The 21,437-nt window shown below is 46.8% G+C and overlaps 1 protein-coding gene across 5 annotated transcripts in view; it reads left to right on the plus strand.

The window, feature by feature from the left end:
• NTN4 (netrin 4) overlaps window positions 1-21,437 on the plus strand; it is a 51,083-nt gene that overhangs the window by 21,846 nt on the left and 7,800 nt on the right. For 4 of the 5 annotated variants that reach the window (XM_037389926.1, XM_037389924.1, XM_037389925.1 and 1 more), the window contains 5 exons: window positions 878-1,165; window positions 11,795-11,921; window positions 13,203-13,391; window positions 19,572-19,788; window positions 20,503-20,615. In XM_037389926.1, the coding sequence (XP_037245823.1) occupies window positions 878-1,165; window positions 11,795-11,921; window positions 13,203-13,391; window positions 19,572-19,788; window positions 20,503-20,615 (934 nt within the window). The remainder of the gene's footprint in view (window positions 1-877; window positions 1,166-11,794; window positions 11,922-13,202; window positions 13,392-19,571; window positions 19,789-20,502; window positions 20,616-21,437) is intronic. The other variant, XM_037389928.1, reaches the window with a different exon arrangement.

A 21,437-nucleotide genomic window follows, 5' to 3' on the forward strand; every position in this document is an offset into this window, starting at 1 on the left:
TGCTTGTAAATATTGTAGTTCATCAAGCCTTCAGTGGCTATCCAGTGAAGAGCTATTTAACTATTTAGAAAGTAACTTCACTGTAAGTTGAACGTACCAGTAACTAATATGCATCATAAATATGTCATTTTATGCCAATGGTAGTTATATAAAGTATATGCTGTTCCTGATGTCCCGCTGTAGGCAGTTAGACCAACAACTTTAAAATGAACCTCTTCAAGAAAATTGGTTATTTTTATCTAGTGCTCTCAATTTTCAGCTTGAGCCAATATTTACTTATTCAATCAAACTGAAGTTAAAATAAAGACTGACTGATAAGTATCCGTTTAAACTTCAGAACCCCCCCATTTTTCTTTCTTTCTTATCTTGGTTTCATCAACTATCAGCTTGCTGTCACTAATTGCCATACTTAATCACTTTTCTGCTTCGAAGCAGCCTGGGACTCACGGATGTCAAATATTTAGAAATCTGAGCTTATTTGCTAAAAAATGCACCCATTCTGGGGGACAGCAGGTTAATGAAGAGTGCCCCACCTAAGCATCGCCTGCCAGGACTGCCAGTCCCTGTGCTGGGCCACACCATGCACCAGCGGCACCAGCCTCTGCTTTAAGTTAATAGCAAAATGTCACTTGATGCCCATAGGGTCAGCACTTTGCTTAGGGACATAGGGGATCATGGGGGGAGGGGGGCTGTCACTTTCACACACTGGGGGTGGAAGTAGATTTGCTGCTCCTGCTGCTTGAGGAAGGGGAAGAGCACCATGAGAGACTGGTGCATGTTCCCAGGGGATGTTCCCATTGCCATCCCACCCCCCAGGCCACCATGGGGCTGGCTGACATCCTCCTTTCTGCTTCCCTTGCTGCATTTCTCTGCCCAGGTGATATACCGAGCCCTGTCACCACCTTATGCTGCGGAGGACCCATACAGCGCAGAAGCCCAGGCACAGCTGAAGATCACCAACCTGCGGGTGCGGCTGTTGGAGCGGCAAGGCTGCCCCTGCCTCCCACCCAGCCCAGACCCCCAGATCCCACAGCCCCTACCACCCCTGCACTACGCTGTCTACGACTTCATCGTGAAGGGCAGCTGCTTCTGCAATGGCCACGCTGACCACTGCATCCCTGTCGCTGGATTCAAGCCTGTCAAGGCAGCTGGCGTTTTCCACGTGGTATGTACATGTGCCCGACATCATCTGCACTGCAGGAAAGCAGAGTTTTAAGAATGGTAGGGATGGTATAGAGTATGGCATAGATCAAGAATGTGGTATTTGACACGTGATGCCCTGAATTCCAAGCACAGTGAGCACAAGTGATCTTTACAAAGGAGGTGGTCTCCATGTCAAGCTAAAGCGCTGGGCTTTCCTTGTGCTTTGGTGTGGGGTCCACCAGGACTCTCACACTTCAAGGGTGCTCCATGCTAATTTATTTAATGTGAATCCTTAAAAAACATTAAGATTGCTGTCTCCCTTCTTCCCCCAAATGCTAACTACCCAAATGCAATAAAACAATACCTAAAAGATAATAAATGCAGGACATTTTGATGACAAAGAAGGAGGAAACCTTCTCCAAAGGTACTAGGCATCTTGTGATTGCCGTTGCTTCTGGAGGGTCCTCAGACACAGGGTTGGGTCCTGAACCAAGGGGCCAGAGAGCTGGGTTTTGGCTCTCATTTTCAGGCTTTCAATTGTACTTTGCAATACCTTTCTCTAGATAAAAACCCTGTGCTTCGGTTTTGAGGGGACTTCCATCACAAGAGCTCTGAGCTCAAATCCCTTGTGATCCGCCAAGACTTAAACCCCAGTCCTCCCGTGTCCCAAAGTGACAGCCGCTTAACCTGCTGGGGAGGTGATAGGCACAACAGCGGCCAATGCGTTGGACACCTTGCTGTCCCCAGCATATCTTGTCCTTTCTGCCCATCTTGGCTGGCTTGAAAGTCCTGGCTTTGCTGGCAGACAAGCAGTAGGGAAAGCCAGGGCAATCAAACATACTGCGCTGAATAATGTTAGAAAGGGAAAGATCATAAAAAAAACATAAGGCAGTTACTTGAGGTAAAGAGGTCTGGCATCTGTCCAGCTCTTCAGGGAACTCTCATTTCACTTAAATTACCGTCTCAGATGTGAAGCAGACAGTATGTTTCCCTTCTAATAGAACTAGTCTTGCAATCTCTTGAAAATACACCCATTTGAAAGTGTGCAGCGCTATGATTGATAAGTCTGTTTCAAGTAGCACTGCTCCACTTTCCGCAGATGTTCCCTGAGCAAAAGTCTTTGAAAAAGAGCTGTTTGCTCAGGGTTATTTTGGTGGGATACAACTGCATGGGGGCATGTCCTAGAGCACCGCTGAGAGTTGTTACAGAGCCTGCAGCCAAATATGCTTCCACTACAGCTAAAACCATAGTGCACAGGTAACAGGCAGTGCTGTGAGAAGGAATCAAGTGCCAAAATCGCGCTGAAACCCAAAGCAAGAAACAGCAAAAAGCCCCTGCGCCATCCCCGAGGGGGCTGGAAAACGGTTATAAATGTGTGTGTGGCAAGAGTCCCAAAGGTGATGTTTCTGCAGTAAGGCTGACTCATTTTACTGTGCCTCACAGCTTATTCCATATGTTCCATAAGGGATGTGCTGATGTAGGGGTGACATAGCCCCATGGTTTGCGGGGAGGGTCAGGGAGTAGTAAGATGTTTATTCTCCCAGTACCACTTTTTCCATCACAGGATTGTGGCAGCTGGGACTGAGCCCAATCTGTGCCAGGCTTCTGCCTGGAGCAAGGCTGCTGCAATTTGGGGACTGCAGTGGCACCCCACCTGTGCATACCAGGATGGGGTTTGCCAGTGTGTTGCTTCAGGATGGGAAGAGAGGATTATTTCCACGATGTCAGCAAAACGTCCCGTGAAAAGGGATGAAAGATGGCAGGGTCTGTGGCTGCTTAGCTGAAACTTCTGAAAAGAAAGTAGGGTTTCAGAGAGGGAGCATTTTTGTGCATTTCACCTGAAAAAGTCATGTAAAAGGTAATTCTGAAGAACAGCAGTCATTCAAGTGTGAGATGGGGACTTCAGTCTTGTCTTTATGTAATTGTATATACATGGGGATTTAGCAGAAACTTCACTGTAAAACTGAGGATGACAAAAGCTGGGAAGCACATTACCATTTCACAATATGATTATAAAATCTGGCTCTGTCTTTATGCTTGTTTAGACCAGGGCACTCCTGAAGAATATATCCTAAGTTAGAGAGTTAACATCAAAATCTAAGCAAGTTTAAGATCCTTTAAAAAAAAAACCCAAACTTTTCCAAAAAACATATGTGCAAGTTTAACTCCCTGCTTGGTCTCAGCCCACAGGCAAAATCCTAACTGCAGGCTTTGGTGGAGTCCCTGCTTGGCCAGTGGAAGACTCAGATGTAATATAGTTGATTTTCTTTCGGGCTGTTCTGGGCAGTAAGCCGGGGTGTCCTGGCGGTGCTGGGCATAGCTGCCAGGTCTTGGGCAAGTCTCGCAAAGCAACCAGAAGCATTTCAGCCATCTTACCCAGAGAGGATCTGACAAAGCTATGCAGGGATGCTGGTAGCTGCTGCTCGGGCGGGTTTGATGTAGGGACCTGACCTGGGGGGCTGGGATGCTCCACTCAGCTTTTGACATTGGCCCAGCTTGCTGCCATGGGATGCCTCCCAGCAGATGCATTTTTTTCTCGAGGGCTGAGCTATCATGTTCTGAGAAGCTGACAGGTAAGGTAAATGTGGCTAAAAGGAGGCTAGAAGTCCATCTTGGCCATGAGATAATACTGACAGAGGACATCCTTGGGGTGTACAGGTGGGATGCAAACAGGGTGGCTTTGTGGACAAAGAGGGGCTCTTCCAGCCCAGAAGAAGCAGCTGTAGCTCCATTCACTGAGGTGGGATAACCTCCTTTGTGGTCCCTCTGAGTCAAGTGAAAGCAAAGGTGGACTTTACAGAATCCAAACTTTCACTGTGAGAAAAAATATTCCACATTAGTCGCAACAGCAAAAAGCAATCACCAGGGCCTGACAAGAGAAGAGGTTTGGTTTTGTGCCCTCACCACTGCCCAGCTGCAAAACTCTCCGTGATGCTCCTCTCCATGGCAGTTGCTGTGTAGGTATCACAAAGCAAATCTTGCTGGCAATTCCCCTGCCTGCCCTTTCTCCTAAAAGGAAAAGGAATTTATATAGGAAAGCTCTGGGTTCGTTTGAGCATCAGAAATGCCATGTCAGCCTTTAGGTGAATTCTGAATATACAGATGGGGCTCCTGTAGTGGAGGGCGAAGACTACAGAGAAGACCTGCCTGTCTTCCAATGACAGCAAGGGCTGCTCCTCATGGGTAGTGTCATCCTGACTGTCTCTTGTTATACACTTCTGTGCAACAGACAGCTGTCAGGGTATACAGACACACTTCCTTCTCCTCCCAGCTTCTCCCAAATTTATTCAAAGGGTCACTACCCAAATCTCATCGACAACAGCCCCATGTGGGAAGAAATGTGCATGGACAAGTGCACCCCACACCATGCAAAGCAGTTGGATCAGTTTGTGAGCTGCGTTACATGGCGAGCTACCAGTGCAAGTAGAGACGTGGATTCACCTACACAAGAGATCCCTCCTGATCCTCAGTAGCTGTGGGAAGATTGATTTTTTGGCTGATCTGTGACATAGGAGCTTCTTGCCCCTTCCCAGTATCTCTTTGCATGGAGCTATTGCAGCGCATGCTTGGCCCCTTACCAACCCTCTAGCTTACCACTTAAAGCATCCCCATGGCCTGCTTGCAACTATGGCAGGGTTGTGAAAGACAAGATCACCCTGGAGATAAGTGGGATCTTGCAACTTAGGACTCCCAAGTGGGGAAAGCAAACCCAGAGATACTCCACCTGGGCTATGCAGTTCTGTCTCAAGGGCAGGAGTTTGTCCATCTTGGAGACTCCTTGGCCCTCCCTGACTGCAGAATCCTGCAACAGCTACGTGGTGTTCACAGTTGGCAGGAGTTATCAGTCTTAGAGGACTGTGTCCTGGCTGGGGCTTCCTGCTTTTTTCCTATAAGATGAGATCCCAGTATCAACTGATGACTTAATTATCTCATTGATAATCCAATATTATCAGCTATCTAATGTTTCCCACTCCGTCCTTTCTTTCCTCTCCAGCACTCCTGCTAGTGCAGCCCTATCTGCACATCTTTCACCTGCTGAACAGAGTGAGAACAAATGAAACTGTCTGGTTCTGTTCATCCTCTTGTTCTGTTTTTCCCCTCAATGACAGTTTTAATAGGGTGGTACAACAGCTATCTTTGCTCTGAAGAAAGAAAGTGGGAAATAAGAACTTAGAGATGAAGAAGCTTCAGTGAGCTTCAGACATGTGCTCAAGGTGGTTTGGTGTGGTGCTGCTTGCCATACTGAAATGCTCCTGCTGCAATTACACTTATACACCTCTTCAGTAGTGCAAGGTGCTGTGTCAGTGTAAGCCAAGGGCTTTTCCAGGAACTGTGCTTTATTTTCTAGGCTGAACAAACCAGTTCAGGATCCTGATTTCTGGAAGCTGCCCAACAATTAGGCACCAAACCCCAGATACACCTCACCTAATTTTAGGCACACATTTTGATATACCCAAGATAGCCAGCTGATCTCCCCGGGCTCCTTCTGTAGTTATGAAAGAGTGAGGGGATACAGTATCGTTGGGATCCTGAGTAAACTGAGCTACCGTACTAAAGCACTTCTGTATAGTCAGGCAGGGTGAATGTTCCTCCCTCTTCCCATGTGGCCAACCCAGTGGCTGTTATAAACTATTATCGTGCTACTGACATCAAAAGATGCTGAACATCTCCAGCAACACTGACAGAAGCCTATTGTTCAAGGAATTTTAAAAAACCCCACCAGACAGCCCCCACACCCTGGACAACAAGCTTTGTATTCTTTCACAAGAATGCGATAGGATATGAGAATTTTCTCATGCATAAATTTGGTTGTCTGGTGCTTTGGGAAAGAATACCTCCCCGCGTGCTGACAGCAGCCAGTAGGCATTGGTTCTAAAATTGGCACAGTGGCTCAAGCACAACAGTTTAAAAGTTATCGTTAGAGACTCAGTATGAATGCCATGATTTTCCTTTCAGCTGATATCATGCTCATTTTCCGTGAAAATAAAAAATAAAAATATAGAAAACACGATTATAGCAGTTCCAAGAAAGAAATTTTATTAAAAGCAGTTGCCCCTCCCAGCTATTTAGCTTATTTATGTTATCAGGTCTTCAGGACATTGATTTTCTTCTAGTGTGCATTTGTGTTGTACTCTATATAAATCAGTTCATAACAGGTGACTGAAAGTATTTTTCCCTCAGGGCAGCATTTCTTTCTCACTGCCCAACATTTTGGAACATGATAAATAGGGGGGAGTATTTTATAGAAACCGACTAAAGAAAAAGCCCTATGTATTTGCAATCTGAAAGGAAGTGCTGGAAGGTTATAATTCAGCAACAAAAGGCTCTGGAAGGAAGCATGCCCTAGCAACTGTCTTTCTATAGAGAAATCACTCGCTCGTTTATCTTGCAGAAGTCAACTTTTGTAACACTGTTTGCATTGTGCCCTCTAATGACTGACGTTGTGATGGGGCTGTCAAGCTAAGAAGGGAAACAGTGTGAAAGTGAACTGGGATGTAAAGACCCCATGACAAAATGAAAAATGCTATGAGAATGCTTTGCTGCTTAAATGAGTCAAGAGCCATGTGAATGCTTAAAGAGGTGAGACGTACTGGGAATTGTGTTTGTGTACTTAGCGATGCTCCAGAATGACCCAAGTGGGTACACCTTACAGTTAAATGTAAGTTGAGGTGAATTAAAAGGGAGGACAGTATGTCCTCTTTCCCTTGTTGATGTGTGGGGATCACATTCTGCCTTCGGAAAGGTGCTGAGGTGCTGGAGAAATCCCTGAGGCCAGGCTCATCATTTCCCTGCTCTACCCTGGGTCCCAGCAAAGCTGCTGGGCTGGTTTCTCAGCCCCAGCTCCCAGCCGCTCTGTAGCATGATGGGGAATTTACAAGGCACCACTGTTTCACATCTGGCCCTCCTGCAGCTCTCACAGGCATTAATTTTGCCTGGTGTAGACAGTCTGTTGGCTTTTTTTCACCTGCTGCCACTTCTCTTTTCCTTCTATTACCCCTTCTTCTTGTCCTGTTTTTCTCCTCTTTTCACCTGCCACAGTATTTCTTGACAAAAAGTACCTGTCTGCCTATAGGCTGCAAGAAAGGGCTTGCTAACATTCACCTTCTTTTGTTGCTTCCAATGCATAAAAATCTTTTCTGTCATGCTGGAATTGTGTAGAAGAAATAAGAGATTTTCTTCAATGGGATAAAGCTAGGATGGAGAGATTTTTTAAAGCAGAGGTGTTTTAGGGGGGTAATCATTATAATGCTATTGAAAGAGAGTAAGTACATCAGCCTGATGCAAGGTTTTTGAAGCACTTGGGTCTGACTTTCATTAAAATTCTGGGAAAAGGGGGGGGGGAAGTATTAACTAAGCTGTTGCACTAAGAAACAAGTTATTAAAGACCCTGTTTGCATCCCCTCACTCAGTCGAGACTGGCCATTTAGCTTGTCCATTAGTAGGTCTGCACCCCACTGCCTGGCTGAGAGGAGTCAGGGCCACCGTGAGACCCTGGGGGCCCTCAGAGGCAGAGTTTTCTCAAGGTCCAGCCCATTTCAGTAGCACCACTATAAAGGCTTGGCACTGCGGGAATTGGGAACCCTGCTGCCTTTTCCAAAGCTTGCTCCTGAAGACCAGAGCCTGGGTGGCTGCATTCGATGCAGAAGCAGGGCCAGACGGGCTGTCATGTCCTGAGCCTCTGTGGGTGCTCAGGCAGACGTGAATCCCACTGAGAATACAAGTCCCCAGCCCTGCAGCAAGCAAGGGCCCACAGGTTTGCAAGGCGTTCATAGCAGGCTGGGCTACTGGACGGCCATCCCAGCCCATGCCAAGGTGAGCGAAGGGGATACAGGATCGACAGTGCGATCTGGGCTTGGGAGGGAGCATCTGGTGAAGATCTGGAGCATGCGGTTGTGATAATTGCTGGAAGAAAGATAACTGCAAAGTAGTGCCCTTACAATAAGGACTGGGAACATGTGGTTCCTCCTGACCCAAGCTGCAACAGCACCCACCAAATCGGCTGGGGAGCCCAAACTTACGAACCTCTGTGCTGGTCTGTAGAGGAACAAAGGCAGTGGGCTGATCAGCATTGATAACATGCAGTTGTGGCCTTGCCTCAAAGGCAGCAGGTTGATTGGCATGGACGATGTGCAGCTGTAGCTCGTTCCTGCTAAGTGGTTAAATAGCACTGAGGATGGGGGGGAGGGTTGGGTGGAGGAGGAGTGGTGTGAGCTCTGGAGGAAGGTGAAGCAGCATGGACAGCGGAATCTGACCAACGGTAAAAGCCTTATTGCAGCTTACTACTTTGTGCTGCAGTGCTGGTCCTGTGCTTACCTTTATGCAGAAGTCAGAATCATGCTATTCTGTTATTTTTTTAACTTTTTCAGCCAGATGGTTTGTTTCTTTCACGCCAGGTGTATTGTACCTTTACAAGCTAGCAATACCAGGAGCATCATGCCCTGCTCTGCCTCAGGGTCTATCTAAACACCAGATGGCTTGATTTGCACCATTTCCACATTTGGCTCTTTAGCAGCGCTCTTTGCCACAGTATCTGAGAGCCCACAAGCCTGCTGTTCCTACAGCAGTTTAAGTTTATAAAACCTCTTTAGAGTTCACATACAGATTAATATTAATAAGTTGGCACACAGCTATTTAGTGGTTTACTTATTAGCTCTGCATGCCAAATTAATAGCTGCATGTCAAGTTCTTGGGATACCCATCCTCTTCTGTTTTATTTTCACCCACCTCCCCCTATTCTGGCAACACAACATGCTCTATTATACAATACTTGGGCTTTCAGAAAATGCAGGCTCTTATGCCTTGGGACTGTGAATACTCCTCAGCAGGGAGTTTTGCCTCATTTTCTGCTGGTGTCTTGGGGTGCTTAATCCTTTGAGGGTTTCTTAGGTGCTGCTGAGTTTCAGAGTCATACATTATTAATGCTGAGCAGTCGCTGGCTGATTGGTTGAGTCTCCACTGATTCTTTTTGCAGCTTTGGCAAGGGGGGAGCTGAATTTGAGGGGTGATGCTGCAGGCTGTGGGCACAGGCAGGGGGAGCACAGATCTCTGCAGTAATCCCAAGAGTCCCCGTGTCTGAGGCATACCCTTGCTTGCAAGTCTTCTCCCATGTCCTTCTTACTTCAACACCATGATCACCAAGAGACCACCTGCTTTTGACCATGGCACCCTCTGGCTCCCTCAGGTCACCTTCCCCTCCTGATCCCACATGTTGCAGGTCTAGTGGGTCCCTCTGTTCTAACAGATGGGACAGTCCTGTGAAGAACAGGCTGAAAGATTTCTCTGGCCACAGATATGGTTCAGCCTACTACAACTTGTTTAGAATTAACCACAATGGCCAAAGGGCCTGCAATAAACCCCTACCAAAAAATGTCATCAGAGAGTTAGGGCTCCATCAAAACCACCTGAAGATGACCACATGACCAATATAGGTTTAACCAATTTCTGTTTTTAAGCAGGTAGATGCTTTTAAATGTGTGTGAAGTAGCTCTGTAACATTGGTTTGTGTGGACTTTATCTAAAAAATATATGAAAGAGAGAAATTTTATTAAAGAGTGATAATTCAGGGAAGTGAGGCATCTGAGAGTTTGAAGAATATTTTGTGGGTGGTAGCAAAAATGAAAATATGAAAACACAAGATATACTTTGAGATCTAAACATTCCCTCTGCAAATTTTTTTTGTTTCTTTCTATATTTGCTTCTCATTCTTTTAAACATTAGCACACATTTCAGCATATATCAATATGATAAGACAGACAGACCACCTAATATATGTGGTGAGACCAACTGATATCTGTAATGAGGACAAACAGGACCAAAAGCAATTTTACCTTAGTATTTGTGCTTTAGCTTAAATGCTTGCACATTCTGTCTGACTCCCTCTCTATCTGTCCATTGATTATGTAGTCCACTTGCTGTACTATATTTTGCTTATTCCTGCTTTGACGATGCAGGCATTTTAATAAGGCAGGAAAGGATCACTTGAAAAGCTTTTGAAAGATTTTGCATTGCAGCTGAAAGTCTTTTAAGGACACTTTGGACCTTTTTTTCTGTACTGTTACATCTGACTCCTATAAGTTAGCAGCTGAAATCTATTAATTAAAAATAAGTAAATCAGAAGATCATCATTAACTAGAAGTGAGTGTGGTGGGTGTGCACCTACGTAACAGGCAGGAGCTGTTTACTATGTGTTCAAGGTACTCTTCTGTTTTGTTTACTGCTCAGGTTTTTTGGCAGGAACCTTTTTTGTAGCAGTTTTTGGCAGCAAGTCATACAGTTAGGAGCACCACACTTGTGGAACCACAAGTTAAACAGAGTGGAAGGCAGCATTTTGCAGTAGCAGTTAAAGCCATGCCCCAGCCCTGGGCAGGATCACCAGGCACCCCGACCGCCCTGTGCTGCTCCCAATGCCAACAGCAGCCGGCAACTGGTGCAGCTCCGTTGGTTTTATGGCCAACCTGTAGCATGGTTATGGGGCCATACTGGCAGAGCAGGCTGAGGTCTCTGGCTTGTTACTGAGCAGTAGAAGAAGCCAAACCATGCTCAGTTTATTCCCTTCCTTTCTCTATCGCTTTCCCCATGACCAGTGAAGGGGCAGTGGGGTGGTAAGGCACCGCTCAGCTCATGTTTCAGCAAACGCAGGATGCCAGTCGTGCCTCCAGCCTGGCCACGCATTGGACATCTAGAGAGACTTGCAGCTGAAATGCTCTCAGTAAAACTGTGTTTAAAAGTAAAATGTCGAGCAGAGTAAAGCTGCGAGCACAGGCACTGAAATAGCTATGGTAGGTAGCTGCCTGCCACACTCCACGGGAAAAGGCAGGGCCTTCAGCCGTGCCGGCAGAGCTGTGCTGCTTCAGAGCTTGATTTCATTGCATCTAGGGGCTGCCGGGCTGCTCTTGCCCTCTGGCTATGTCCTGTTTTCTTTGCATTTGCCAACAGTGTGAGTAATGCCAGCGGCTGACAGGGCAGCTGGCACCAAGTGTGCTATGCTGGCTTTTCATCTCTAATTACGCCCTTACACTAGGCTGTCTAGCTGTTAAATTATCTATCTGTCATTAACACATCCGAGCATAGTCACTCATGGTCCTTGTGCTATCCTTGGTTCACCCTTTGTGGGGCACCAATTCTGCCTCAGATGAGTAGATACCTGTGTTTCAGGGAGCTAAATTTTTTTCTTGCACTTATTTATGTTGGTGATGGCTATGCACACGGAAGTGGGTGCTGAGGTTGTGGGCGCTGTTCTTGCAGTACTGCAAAAGTGTATTCATATTTGGGAGGGAGAAAAAGAGAAAAGTTTTACACAGTGTTTCCCAAGGATGCTTTGAATCTTGGCTTTTTTTAACCTCTCCTGGAAATTCATGCTGCAGCTAGAAACTCTCTGCTAAAGATCCTTTAAGATCTAAAAGAAAAAAGGGTACGACTATGCAATAACATGAAGTGCAGATCCACAAATACTAATGTACTTGAAAGTGTAACTGCAGAATATTTGCCTTTGACTAAACTGGATATCAAGGCAGACATCATGCTAGCCCTCTTTCTAGTCTATGTGATAGCATCTAGCTGGTGTGGGATCTCCTGTACCTGGGCACTGCTTGTGCCCTGGACACTCTTTGGCCTTTGCTGTTGGTGATTCTTGCTCTCTTTCCCCTGCTAGGTCCATGGGAAATGCATGTGCAAGCACAACACAGCGGGGTCCCACTGCCAGCACTGCGCCCCGCTGTACAACGATCAGCCTTGGCAGCCTGCCGATGGCAAAACCGGAGCCCCCAAAGAGTGTCAGTGTAAGTAGCCAGCTGAGAACAGTGTCTCCAGAGCCTCTGCCAGAGCACAACACTCCCTCCTTGTGTGTCTTTCTCCTGTGTTTCCAAGAGGCAGCAGGTACCAGGGTGGTGGGCAGGTGCTTGTGAAGCAGGTCAGTGAGTGGAGAGCCACAGCTGCCCCGTGTTTGTATGGCAGGGACAGCCCTTCACTCAGAAATCCTCACAGGACCATGTTCTCAGTTGGTTTGGCCTTCCCGTGGGACCCCAGCACATCTCCTTGAGATATGGTCTTCTGCTGTGGGTAGACTGCAGCCTGCCTGCCCAGGGTGCCTTGGAGGTGATGGGGGGCCAGTGTTGTTCCTTCCATGGGCACCGCTGACAAAGATGTTTGTGGGAGGTATAGCCTTCTGCTGCTGGACCTGGGCTCTGCTCACACCCTGGGCGCTGGGGCAGGAGGAGCCGCAGGCTCTGGGCAGGTTTGAGGATTACTTCTGTGGTGCCAGGGAGGGTGCTCGGGGTGAGTACAGGCTGCAGGGGGCTGCAGAGGTCCTGAGGCAATCAGCTTCTGTAATAGGAGCAGTCTGGCCAGAAGGGTGCCCTGGGAAGGATTGCAGGCATGCTGAGTGCCATCCTGCCATGGCTGTGACGCTATCAACACTGAAGCTAGCATCAGCCTGCCTGTGCAGGCTGTGGTCACACTCACTGCAATATGGATGTTCCCCAAAGGAATGATACTGAATCCCTGTTTCCACCAGCAGCATTTGATGAGCAGGGGTTGGAGCAGGTTTCCCTTGGCCGCTGACTTCAGGTGTGTAGGCATCCAGACTTCTTCCACTGCCAGCACAGGGAAAGGGGGATGCTCACCCTCTCTCACACACCTCCACTCCACCTGCCTTTTCCATCTATCAGATGCAAGGAACATCCTGACAGCACCCAGGTGGCAGTTGCTGCACAGGGCACTGCTGATTTCTAAAGCAGGGAGGGAAGGATCCTGCCCCAGCAGGACCAGTGAATGTGGGAGATCTCCCTGCACTAGCCTGTCTGCATTGCTGTCCTTGTACTGGGAAACTCGTACTGGAAATAAAAGAGTTAAAGAAATCACTTTTTTTTTTAAATGTCACCTCTAGAGATTGGGAAGTGTAGGTGAAAATGTGATGTTACTTAATGCATTTTGAACGAATAACAGGTTCATAGGTCAGGTCTCCCATTCCCAAACGGTTTGGTTTTTTGTGTCTCTTTTCTATAAATCAACATCTTTCACTGCTTTAATGAGTCTTTCTGTTCCCTTTGGCTTCATCTCAGCATGCAAGTGTAATGGGCATGCTGACACTTGCCATTTTGACATGGATGCATGGCTGGCATCGGGCAATCGCAGCGGCGGCATCTGCGACAACTGTCAGCACAACACAGAAGGGCAGCACTGCCAGCGCTGCAAGCCGGGCTTCTACCGGGACCTCAGGAAGCCTTTCTCTGCCCCAGACGCCTGCAAACGTAAGTCAGCAACCTTTTGCTGGTAGAATGCTTCTCAGGTGGGAGGGTGTCAAAGGTAAGATCTACCTGCCTTTTCTTGGAGTAATCTTCTTGCTTCAGTGAAGGACAGGGGGCAACTTGAATTCCCTTTTTGATGCTGTTTGGAAAAAGCAACGGTGCAGTTTGCAGGGCAAAAGCCTGCAAGATGCTGTTGACAAATATATCCCAAGGATCCCTGTAACCTGGGGGCAGGGGAAGAGATGATTCATTGACTTTCTCCTGCTATTTTTGGAGAGCAAAAGCTGCATCATGTTTTCATGTTCTCCTTGTTTGGTGATTGCTGCAACCTCAGAAGCAGGGTGCCTCAGCCAACAGGGGTGCAGCTGATAAATAACATTGCCCACCAGTGTGTGTTCGCAGCAGCAGCAGGTGGATATGGAGTGAGATGTAAGGACACAAGTTAAGTGATATTCCAGAAGCCATGACACTGAGGAGGCCAGGCCAAAGGCAATGACTTGGCCGCATGTGAAATTAAATATTTCCCAAGCAAAAGCAGTGATCCAAAAGCTACACTCCCCAGGGACCACTGTGAGGATGGTGACTCACTGTGCGGGACTCCGGATCCCCAGCATTACACTGGTCAGCTAAATATAGGATGCAAGCATGCTCTGTGCTCTGCACTTACAACCACCCGCTGGCTTCTCCAGATTTCTCTTCACTGGTCCAAATCTGGAGGAGGACCTTCACGGGTGGGAGAAAACAATCTGACTGACACCCTGCTTGGGTCATTTGAGGAGACGCTGAGCACATCCCTCTCCTCCAAAGGAGAAGTACCTGCTTTTAAAGGAAGATAAACCCTTCTAGGGTAGGGAGCTGCACCCGAGGCTGGGAGCGTGTGTGCAGTGTCACTGTTATCTGAGGGGTTGGGTGGAGAACAACCACTTTTGCCCCACTCCCATGCTGTGCATCACCCTCATGAGACTCCCAGCAGCCCCCCCAGCCTGCCACAGAAGTGCTCCTCCTCTCCACCTTTCACTCATTGCAATGAGGAGCAGCAACAGCTGAACCACCTGTTTTACAATCCTAATTCTGTTTATGAAAACAGTTCTCCATTACTTGTGTAAATAATTACTTCACTGCTGTAGTATTTACACAAATTTGTTTTTTTAAACAAGGATTGTAATTACTTTTTAAGACTCCTTTACCTACTTGTGTACATTGAAGCTCCAAGTCTCCTCCTCTGAAATACGAGATAGTTTCCTTCTGTAATTATTGCCAGAACTTAGGCAATGGGCTTTTGGTTTGGAGTCTCATTAGTAAAGAACCAGATTCAAATCTTGTATATAGACCCAAAGCAGGGTCTTGAGGGTTGGGGTTTTTTTTTCTAACTCATGGATTCAGCCTTGCTGATTAAAAAAACCCACAACTGGATTCATTGACTCCTGGTAGATAACACAGGATAAAAGACTGAAATAAATTCTGTATGGGACCTTCAAGGTTTGAAATATGCTTTTACTGGAGTTGTGCTACCTTTCTTTGCTGGGATTGTATTTCCTGATGCTCTTTATGTGCCAGCTCGCATCAGGGCGGAGCATGCACTTCTCTGAGGTCATTGAAGCGAAGTCAAGCTTTGCCACTGATTTGGCTGTCATCTTCTGGACATCTAAAAAGCAATTTTTTAAATTGCTAAACCTAAAAACCTACCACCTTCACCTTGGAGGTGGTAGGAGTGGCTGCCCACTCCTGTGGCGTCTCACGCAGCCCATGGAGGAGACGGAGTTTCACAAAGGACCCATCAAAGAGTTTTCCTAGTGCCAAAATGCCCAGTCCAAATCTGTGGCTGTCTGGAGGGTCCAAGAGGAAGTCAAATGGCACCTCCTGGGCTGGCCAGCATGGAGCCTCCTTCCTTGCAAAACCAGATGGAAACAGAGGTCTCGGGATGTATCACTGCAAAACAGCCACAGCTCAAAGGGAGATCTGCCAACAGTGTGCGTGTGCCTGTGTGCAAGTGAGACCAGCACTAATGAAGTCAGGCATTACATCACATCATTAGCTATATGGTATCCAAATACCAGGAGAGTTGATTAAAAAGTTTTTCTCAGCCCTTCTGGGCAGGAGGAAGCTGTGGAGATGAAATGATTAATGGGTATTTTTGTTGATGTATGCTGGTGCTCAGTATTCTCTGCTTTCTGCATTCATTTCTAAATCACTGGCCCGTGGCATTCCACTTCTCACATTTTTTACCCCCCACAAGTGTACCTGACATAAAGACTATAAACCTGTTTCCATTATTCTTTAATGCAACAATCCAGCCTCTTTATGGACCAGTATGTATTCATGAACTCTGATATTTAAAGGCCAAAGGTAACATATATTTGACAAGAACTGTAAGATACTCTTGAGTGAGAAAAAGTCTGCCCTTACCTTCTGTATTAAGTACATCTACTTTGTTGCTTTTTTGTTTTTTCTTGTGTTTATGAATTACAGAGCATGAAGTACTTTATCTCAGGGAAATAACTTTCCCCGGCAGAAACTGGGTTCCACAAAAATGTAGGGATTATCTGAATGCTTTCCTTTCAGAGACCTTATTGGTACAAACACACAGATTATTTCCCTCGGGGCTTTTCAAACCCTCACAAATGGTCTCCTCCCTAAGACCCCTTCACCATTTCCCTTCTAGTCACCCTGGGACTCGGCATCTCACGGGGCAGCCCAGCAGCTTGCGAGGCTGTAGCAAATGATTAATGACTGTTAAATTAAATTATATAAGACTGATTACAGCCTATGCCTGGCACGTTTCCAAGTACCGTGCCATGGTCTGCAATAACAAGGGACATGCGTGGTGCCCTGTTATTCTCTCTGGGAAGGCCATGGCATTGCCTGGTTGCTTCTGGCTCAAGGCACCGTTATTGCTCAACCATGGGGTAGCACTGAATATTTAAAAATACCAAGGTCAAAGTAAATAAAGGAGTTGTTAAGCCATAATCTTTAAGGATACTTTAAAGATTCTCGTAGGTAAAGAGTGTATATAATATTTGCTCAGGAGTAGGTGTGTACCCGATAAAATGAGACGTTCTGCCATTTAAAGCAGCAATCTGATGACTCTTTTCCCCCCGCCTTACCTATCAGTCCTTTTCTTTACATCCTTTATGAATTTTTAAGCCGCAGCTACAGTATAATTGCAGACAATAAATTGGGTTTTATAATTGCCAAGTTTATTTCTGCTTTTCAACTGTAGGTTTTTGAGGGTAAATATTTGTCATTTCCAAAGGTTAACTGGCAGCTGAAGAAACCACAACAGTATCACCAATCCAGGGCAGTGAAATGCAGCTCTACTGGAGACCAGTGGGTTTCAATCCCGATCAGCACATGCAATGCTGGGACGGGTGGCTGTTAATTCAAATGTGCGTGGAAATCATGTGCAAAATACTGCTATGCAGTACAGGGTGGTAAACGGGCATTTTAACGATGCTGCTTACAAATTGAAAAGAAAGCTAAAAGATCAAGCTTGTGGAAGGTCTCTCTTGGTCCCAGGTTAGCGATGCCCAGCCAGCCCTTCTCTCACTGGAGCTCCCTTGGCCTGGAAATCCCCAGCTTCCCCTGTGGGGTGGCCATGGCATGAGACAGACACTGTCCTGAAGCCTCACGCTGACAGTCTCATGCTCTGCCACCCGTGTATCCACCGCAACGTTACATCCAGCTGTGTCTGTAGTTGCTTTATCTGCTGCTCAGCTGCTCTTCTCACCTTCCTGGAGGTGAGTGTTCTTCTGCCTGCACTACAGTGAGGTGCAGACTGGGTAGAAGGAGAAAAACGGGGTCTAAAACTAACAGTGCAGCAGCCCACGAGGGAGCAGTAGCTGCAGCTACCAATGTTGTGTGATCAGTCCTGCAGTCCTTTTCTTCCTGCCATTGCCATAGTATGGGAGCACTTGATCCTATTTTCATGCATTTCTTTCAAAGTTGGTATGACATACTCACATTGGAGCTCTGGAGCCTCATTTCTGTGCTTGGGGCGTAGTGATGGGCTGCACTTTATGCCTCTGCATTGCTCAGCACGTTCCCATTGCAGCACATCACAAACACTTACTGTGTCGTAAACTTGCCACCCAGAGCATCCATTTAACACCACCTAGTATCGTCTTGGGCCTCCACCCAAGGTGCAAGACCAAAAAGCTTCAGTTTGGTGCCCAAGGTTGCCCTTGGCAGCTCATAGGGGAGGAGCCAGGAAGGACAGGGTCCATGGAGGTCGGTGCACAGCCCTTGTAGAAATGACCAACTTTTACAGTACATCTCTGCAGCTTTTGTTAAAAAGTATAGCCAACTACATTCTCATTTTAATTGCGTGTGAGCTTGCTGCTGTATTTTTCATAACAGCCTTTGTAAGTTTAATATGCTTGCCTCACCATGGTGTTGCTGCTGCCATTAAATTTTTCATTAGGAAAAAATTATGTGAAAGCATTGTCTGAAACATAAAAAGCTCCAACCTCAATAGGGCTGGGTGCAAAACTCACTGAAACCAGACTGAACCAGGACCAAATCTCTCTCTGAGCGGTGGGTTTAGCTCACTCCTACTACTGCAGGAGAATAGAAGAGCTTTAAGTGCTTGATATTTCCCCTGAAGGGGCTGAGGAATGCCAGAAATACCCACCACATCTAGTAGGAAAAGAGAACATTAGGCTACATGTGTCAGGTGTAAAACACTTCACAGACTTCAGGAGAAAGGTATGTGAGTCTTGGTGAGCGCTGTTGAAAACTATGCTATTAAATGTACTGGAGTTCACTGCCTACAGCTAGTTATGGAGTTTGTGGAGAGGCTTTCTAATCTTTTAATTTTATATAATTATATTTGTTAGGGAATGGAAAGGGTGGGGAAAATTTGGGGATTACTTTGGCAAAGTTTTTGGAATTGTAGTCGCCTCTAAGTTAACTGCCAATATTAATCAAGCCTTTAACATTTTGAAGTGACACTCCAGGTATGTCAAATCCCTGAAACCACAAAAATGTTGTCAGAGAAAAATTAAATATATGTGCACAGCAGTAAGTATCTCAAGAGGAAGAAAGGTTGTGTTGCATGTAGTGGCTTTTCTGCTTTATTGCCTTCACAGCTGCAAGAAAAAAAATTGTATTAGAATTTGGTAAAAATTCTCCTTCCAAATGAAATTTTCTTGGGAGATCTGATTTTTATGTAAATGGGGTTTTAGCAAAAGTCTTTCAGCAGAGGATTTTTTGCCATAATGCACAAGGCTGACCATAACACATCCTGGTCAGAGAACCAAACCCTGAGGGAAGGAGAGCATGAGCCATCCAGCTACTGGTCCTAGAGGGCACTGCTTTGCCTGCTGGCCAGGCCAAATGGTTGGATTACAATAATATTACAATAAATATTTCTGATCTTTGGAAAGGTTTAACATCTTCTGGGGGGGAAAAGGTTGTAGTCTCACAACAGACACAAACTACATTTATGCAAAAGAAAAATTCTAAGCAGCTGGGCAAAGAAAACTTTATGCCACCTAATTTAGGGCATCCTTTCAGATTTGTGAGAATATCCATTTGTCCCAGTGTGTCCTACTATGCTTCCAGTGCATGGTTCTGCCGCAAGGGGTTGTGGGGGAGGAAAAAAGAGCAGCCACCATTTCTGACATGCACTCTTCAAACTCACATCCCAGAATATATGCAAAAGCACGTCTCTGAGCCATGGGTGTCCTCATTCTTATATTTTTAACATTTTAAAATGATAGCGGTTAAAAGAAAATCAGACAGAGACAAAGGGGTACTTTTTGCTCAGCCTCTGCTTTAATTCCAGTGACCATTTTGAGGGGGGTTTTAACCTCCTGGATACAAGACAGTTGTTATTCATGTTTACAATGAAGCACCCACAGCTGCTTAAACATCATTGTGAGCCAGGCACATCGCCAGCTACTTGGCTGGACTGGAGTCCAGATGCAATAAGGAAAGTAATAACGACCTGTTTGGTAAAGCTTAACACCAGGCTAGGTTAACTAAGATAGCTCACAAAAGTTAAAATCATACAGATTCCAAAGGGAGACTCTGCTCAGATTTATATGGGCGAGGGGAAAAAAAGCCCAGAACCCCTCGCTGGTGTCCCTAGGCAGAGCGGCATTTTCACAGGCATCTCCTGCGCCTTTGTCCTGCAGAGCTTTTGCACTCACAGATGCTCTCCCTCCATGGTGTCCCCTGCAGCTTGCTCCTGCCACCCCCTGGGATCGGCCGCGCTCCCCCTCGGCCCCCGCAGCTTCTGCGACCCCAGCACCGGCGACTGCCCCTGCAAGCCCGGCGTGGCGGGGCCCCACTGCGACCGCTGCCTCCCCGGCTACTGGGGCTTTGGTGCCTATGGCTGCCGCCCCTGCGACTGTGCCCGCAGCTGCGACCCCCGCACCGGTGACTGCCGCAGCAGCAGGTGAGTTGGGGGGGCCCGGCCACCCACTCCCAGCCTCACCATACCCGTGCCATCTCCATCCCAGGGAGGGTACCGCATTGGTCCTATTTATGCATGGCACGAGGGCTGAAAAATATCCATTATATAAAATATTTGGGGTTCGGTATGGTCAGGAGCTGGGGATAGAGTGGGAGCTGAGGCTGCAGTCCAGCTGGATGCCTGGCACACCGTGGCTGGGCACCAGCCATGTGGGATTATTGGCTTTCAGCACTGGTGTTAATGTATCAAGTGTTTTCCATAACCTTCACAGTTGCTTCCTCTCCATGAGCAAAATATGGGCCTCAGGGACATCTGAGTGAGAGGAGGCCAAAGGCTTAATATTTTTGCTGCTGCAACTCAGCTTGCACTGACTGTGTTGGACTTAGACTCAAGCTCTGACTTTTAGAAGACAGCACATTTTAATGATACCCCATTCTCTGGATCTTATATGTTGCTTTTCTTTACCACACAGGGGATATTTCTAGCATATAAATCCTTGTAATGTATTTTAAAGCCAAAATGGATTCATGACTCACTCTGACAGCACTTGGTGTGTTCACTTTCCGAAACTGCCTCTCGTGTTTAATGTCCCCAAGACATGCAGTCACGTTGCACCCGCAGGACGGGTTGGTAGTAGCCCTGCTTTTTGCTGGCTCCAGGAGGAAGGCTAACCGTCTCTCCCTTTCCCCTCAACAGCTCGGACGTGACATGGCACAATGAAGCACCTCCGTTCCAGGCAGTAATTAATGAAAGCGATCCCACCTGGGGCTGGGAGGATGAGCAGGGCTTCTCAGCACTCCGGCATTCTGGTAGGATGGCGGATTTGCACAGGTTTCTTTGCCTCATCCCTCCCACAGCAGCCAGCATGGATGGAGTCTTCTGCACTGGCTTTTATTTAGCAACCTGGCAGTTTCAGGAAGGGATGAATGCTCCCCCATTAACATCCCAGGTGACCACCTCCTTCCCCTTCAAAAGCTAGAGGAGCTTTCTGGCTTGTCCCATCAATGTGAGGACATGCAAACCCTTGAGGCAGGTTGCTCCGTGCTGAAAGCCTGCACCCAGCATTTAGCTGTCAGTAAGACAAGAGTTGCCTGCCTGAATTTGCAGTCCTTGAAATTAATTTCAAGGCTGAATACTCTCATGTTTTACTTGGCTGTCATGTTTTAAACATGTCTGTGTATTCACTGGAACTACTACCTGTTGGGCAAACCAGCAACGTTATTTAGAGGGTGAAGTTTGCCACTTCACTGGCAGGTAATAAAGAAATGTCTAACGCAGAATTTGTTTCCCCAATAACCAAAACAATTTTGGCATCAATGCAGCTTATGATGCAATTCAGGATGGCCTAGCATTTCAGCTACGGCTTCAGCTGGGGAAGTCATTTCCCTCCTGCACCCCCAGTCTGGACGAGGCTGGTGCTGCGTGAGGTTGCTGTGAGGCAGGATGGCCCCGCAGCACAGCATCAAGCCATCCTCCCTTGCCATCGCTGCATGCAAGCAGGCAAGCATAATTTCCTCCATCTGCAGAAAACAGCATGATAAAATCTTGAAGATACAGTAATTGAGTTAATTGAGGGGAAAGCTCCATCATTTGTCTGGGCAACTTCATTTTAAATGTAAATAAGTATATCG

The sequence above is a fragment of the Falco rusticolus genome, chromosome 5 (genome assembly GCF_015220075.1).
Source record: "Falco rusticolus isolate bFalRus1 chromosome 5, bFalRus1.pri, whole genome shotgun sequence".
NCBI classification, from domain to species: domain Eukaryota; kingdom Metazoa; phylum Chordata; class Aves; order Falconiformes; family Falconidae; genus Falco; species Falco rusticolus.